Here is a 5000-nt window from a genome sequence, read left to right on the forward strand (position 1 = left end):
TGAAATAAAGTGCTTGATTTGTAATTTAAGACTGCATGGTTTCAATTTTTCTATGTCTATATTTTTCTAAAAAAAGCTGCCAGATTTGTCAACCACAGAACATAAATCAGCAGAGGAAAATAACGTGGTGTCAAATGTTTCTGTTCTAAACGGCATCAACGTCAAAAGGTATAAAAACATATCTCTCAGTTTTAAAATCTCTCCTTCAGGTAGCGCAGTACTCTCATATCGCTGTGATGCGTGTGTCCCACTGAGTGAGACAGACCAGACGCACACACAAACTTCTGTTTGGTAGCTGACGAACCACCATTGAACTGGATTGATAATGATAACGTTAGCAAACGGCTCTAAACAAGTAAGGCTAAGGCATACACGGTATGTCTGGTACATGATAAACGTTAACACGAATTAATATTCAACTACATATAACACGTCTCTCATTATTAAAGCTCTGATATCACTGCGATGGCAACTCCACCCGCTCGAAGGGAGAGCGGGAGGGAGACACACACACACACCACACGCGTCCAAAACTCAGACAGGTGGTCGCTGAATAAAACTCCCACAAATGTCTCGGAACAACGTTGGCATACTTAATCATATGATTGACCAGTGTTCGTAACAGCTACCGCTACCGGATAGCCTACAACTTAGCTATTTGCAGCTCCCTAAATACAATGGCAAGCAGTTTTATAGAAGAGGGGCATTCAGGGAGGGAGACACGCAAAAAAAAACGCAAATATCGGCCCGATATATCGGCCCCTAATCTCAACCATGCAGCATGCTGTGACATTGACTTGCATTCAGGATTAATGTGTGTGCGTGCGTGTGTGTTTGGCCCTGGTTGTGTTTGTGTGTGTGCGTGTGTTTGGTCCTGTTTGCGTGTGTGGTTGTGTGCGTGTGTGGTTGTGTGCGTGTGTGGTTGTGTGCGTGTGTGGTTGTGTGTGTGTGTGTGTGTGTGGTTGTGTGCGTGTGTGTGTGCGTGTGTTTGGTCCTGTTTGCGTATGTGGTTGTGTGCGTGTGTGGTTGTGTGCGTGTGTGGTTGTGTGCGTGTGTGTGTGTGGTTGTGTGTGTGTGTGTGGTTGTGTGCGTGTGTGTGTGCGTGTGTTTGGTCCTGTTTGCGTGTGTGGTTGTGTGCGCGTGTGTGCGCGTGTGTGCGCGTGTGTGCGCGTGTGTGTGTGTGTGTGTGCGTGTGTGGTTGTGTGTGTGTGTGTGTGTGTGTGTGTGTGTGTGTGTGTGTGTGCGCGTGTGCGCGTGTGTGTGTGCGCGTGTGTGTGTGTGTAGTTTTCGGTCCTGGCCAGTGGGAGGCGCTGTGTGGATATCTCTCTCTGCCATGCAACCTCCTCCAGCTCTTCTACAGCCATCAAGACCTGATGGAGCCCTTACTGCAAGGGTAAGCACGCACACACACACACTCACACACACTTACACGCACACACTCACACACACTTACACGCACACACTCACTCACACACTCACACACTCTTACTCTCGCTCCATGTGGTAGTATCTGTGTTGCCTGTTGTATGATGAGCACAGGTTGGAAGCTGCAGTGTTTGTCCGATGCGTGTACTGATGCCTGTGCTGGGGGCATTTGCCTGTACTGATGCCTGTGCTGGGGGCATTTACCTGTACTGATGCCTGTGCTGGGGCATTTCCATTAGTCTGTAGTGATGTTTGTCCTCCCATCCTCTAGGTGGTGCTCTCACCCGGCTGTCAAACAGTGCCTGCAGGGGAGCGCGACTCTGGTCAGGTAAGAAACAGCTCTGGCTTAGGTTGTGTGGCCCATACAGAGCTAGCACAGACAGCTGTGTGTGGGGGTGTGTGTGTGTGTTGTGTTGATAGTTCACTCTTGTGTTGCAGTTTCCCTCGCGAGTCCAACCAGCTGATTGAACTGCCAGAAGATTACAGTGCCCTTATCAACCAGGCCTCCAGCTTCACGTGAGTACACACACACACACACACACACACACACACACACACACACACACAACCAGGCCTCCAGCTTCACGTGAGTACACACACACACACACACACACAGTGCCCTTATCAACCAGGCCTCCAGCTTCACATGAGTACACACACACACACACACACACACACACACTGACACTGTGTGTCAGTTGTGGACAAGTTGCATGCGCCCACGCTGTGCCTGGTGTGTGTACTGACTGTGGGAGAGTGTGTGTGTGTACTGACTCTGTGTGTGTGTACTGACTCTGTGTGTGTGTACTGACTGTGTGTGTGTGTGTGTGTGTGTGTACTGACTCTGTGTGTGTGTACTGACTGTGTGTGTGTGTACTGACTGTGTGTGTGTGTACTGACTGTGTGTGTGTGTACTGACTGTGTGTGTGTGTGTGTGTGTGTACTGACTGTGTGTGTGTGTGTGTGTGTGTGTGTACTAGGGGTGTAACGGTACACAGAAGTCACGGTTCGGTTCATACCTCGGTTCGGATATCACGGTTCGGTACGAGTTCGGTACAATGGAGGGAAAAGCAAAACAAAAATGCAGAAAGCATTTTTTTTATTGTGCATGTCTCAGGCTGTACCACCTAGTGTCATACAGTCTCTTCCCTGAGCTATCTGCAACAGCCTGAAGTGTGTAAGATGTAGGCTAAACAGTACAATAAGTACCCAGACTCCATCTGTAACTTGTAAATAAAATAAGACAATCAGCTATAAAACTGAAAATAGGCCTACAGCATCTCTTATTTCTGAAAGTGCAAATTACATAGAAAAATTATTTTTAAAAATCCACTTAAGCAAGACCTTCAACATCTGTGTTTAGTTGTATATGGAAGGGTCTACAATTTGCCTCAATATTTTTTTATTGTGTGTAAAGTAATAATCTAGCCTACTAACTGTGAAAATATCACACTATTTTGCCTTTTTTTTTAAAAACGAAATTGCTCCTTTCATTTCATAAACAGACTACAACTAGAAGTCACGTGACTTTGCCCTTTGACGTTAACTCACCGTAGCATGGTTTGTTTATTAGCCTGGTTAGCGTTGTCACTTTATTTTACTGTCTATGCACTTAACACTACCAGCTCCTCATGTGAGAAGTTACAAGTTACCCCAACATAAAGGTAATTACCACACGATTTACATAGCTTTCTGTCATTACGAAATCGTTTAATTTAAGCCATAGGTTTTGGCCCTATTTGTATATCCAAAGGCTGCTGAAGCGCAGGGAAAGTTGTTTTTCCCCTCGTTTCAGTGATTGGTAGCCTACATCATCTGGGTGATGGCTTCGAATATGTGTAGCATTTTTTCCACTCACATACCCAACAACTGCTGAACAACGCCGACACAGAGTTTCATCTTATCCACCACTCTTTCGCCTGTAGGCTACTAACATTACTGTAACTGAAGTTCTCAAACTTGCGATCTTAAAGAGACCAGCGGATCCTCTAACTCTTGTGGGTCTAACCTTAGTGCTGCTAATGACTGACGGACGACCGACGACCTGGCAAAAAAAAAACATAGGCGCCAATCAGAGCTTCAGAGCTAAGGCGAGGCTACAGATTAGCGTTAGGTGTCGCTAAAGAACTCCCGTAACTCTCGCTACTTAACAGTAATTGCGCATGATATTAATTAATCCGCACACGAGTTTTATGTATTTTTATACCGTGTATTCTCCGTGTAAATTCATGCACCGAACCGTGATGCCCGTACCGTTTCGGTTCAATACGAATACATGAACCGTTACACCCCTAGTGTGTACTGACTGTGTGTGTGTGTGTGTGTGTACTGACTGTGTGTGTGTGTGTGTGTGTACTGACTGTGTGTGTGTGTGTGTGTACTGACTGTGTGTGTGTGTGTGTGTACTGACTGTGTGTGTGTGTGTGTGTACTGACTGTGTGTACTGACTGTGTGTGTGTGTGTGTGTGTGTGTGTGTGTGTGTGTGTGTGTACTGACTGTGTGTGTGTGTGTACTGACTGTGTGTGTGTGTGTGTGTACTGACTGTGTGTGTGTACTGACTGTGTGTGTGTGTGTGTACTGACTGTGTGTGTGTGTGTGTGTGTGTACTGACTGTGTGTGTGTGTACTGACTGTGTGTGTGTGTGTACTGACTGTGTGTGTGTGTGTACTGACTGTGTGTATGTGTGTGTGTGTGTGTACTTACTGTGTGTGTGTGTGTGTGTGTGTGTGTGTGTACTGACTGTGTGTGTGTGTGTACTGACTCTGTGTGTGTGTACTGACTGTGTGTGTGTGTGTGTACTGACTGTGTGTGTGTGTGTGTGTGTGTGTACTGACTGTGTGTGTGTGTACTGACTGTGTGTGTGTGTGTACTGACTGTGTGTGTGTACTGACTGTGTGTGTGTGTGTACTGACTGTGTGTATGTGTGTGTGTGTACTTACTGTGTGTGTGTGTGTGTGTGTGTGTGTGTACTGACTGTGTGTGTGTGTGTGTGTGTGTGTACTGACTGTGTGTGTGTGTGTGTGTGTACTGACTGTGTGTGTGTGTGTGTGTGTACTGACTGTGTGTGTGTGTGTGTACTGACTGTGTGTGTGTGTGTGTGTGTGTGTGTACTGACTGTGTGTGTGTGTGTGTGTGTACTGACTGTGTGTGTGTGTGTGTGTGTGTGTGTGTACTGACTGTGTGTGTGTGTGTGTGTGTGTGTACTGACTGTGTGTGTGTGTGTGTGTACTGACTGTGTGTGTGTGTGTGTGTGTACTGACTGTGTGTGTGTGTGTGTACTGACTGTGTGTGTGTGTGTGTGTGTGTACTGACTGTGTGTGTGTGTACTGACTGTGTGTGTGTGTGTGTGTGTGTACTGACTGTGTGTGTGTGTGTGTACTGACTGTGTGTGTGTGTGTGTGTGTGTACTGACTGTGTGTGTGTGTGTGTGTGTACTGACTGTGTGTGTGTGTGTGTGTGTGTGTACTGACTGTGTGTGTGTGTGTGTGTGTTTACTGACTGTGTGTGTTTGTGTGTACTCCCTGTGTGTGTGTTTGTGTGTACTTCCTGTGTGTGTTTGTGTGTGTGTGTGTAC

At 46.5% G+C, this 5000-nt stretch overlaps 1 protein-coding gene across 3 annotated transcripts in view; it reads left to right on the top strand.

The window, feature by feature from the left end:
* Nucleotides 1-5000, top strand: part of ubr2 (ubiquitin protein ligase E3 component n-recognin 2) — a 97929-nt gene that overhangs the window by 88216 nt on the left and 4713 nt on the right. For all 3 annotated transcript variants that reach the window (XM_076286383.1, XM_076286385.1, XM_076286384.1), the window contains exons 42-44: nt 1285-1393; nt 1697-1753; nt 1864-1941. In XM_076286383.1, coding sequence (XP_076142498.1) covers nt 1285-1393; nt 1697-1753; nt 1864-1941 — 244 coding nt within the window. The remainder of the gene's footprint in view (nt 1-1284; nt 1394-1696; nt 1754-1863; nt 1942-5000) is intronic.

Source organism: Alosa pseudoharengus, unplaced genomic scaffold (genome assembly GCF_046254945.1).
Source record: "Alosa pseudoharengus isolate Yale_2024_CS ecotype anadromous, Long Island Sound unplaced genomic scaffold, YU_APseudo_1.1 YU_APseudo_1.1_scf_15, whole genome shotgun sequence".
Classification (NCBI taxonomy): Eukaryota; Metazoa; Chordata; class Actinopteri; order Clupeiformes; family Clupeidae; genus Alosa; species Alosa pseudoharengus.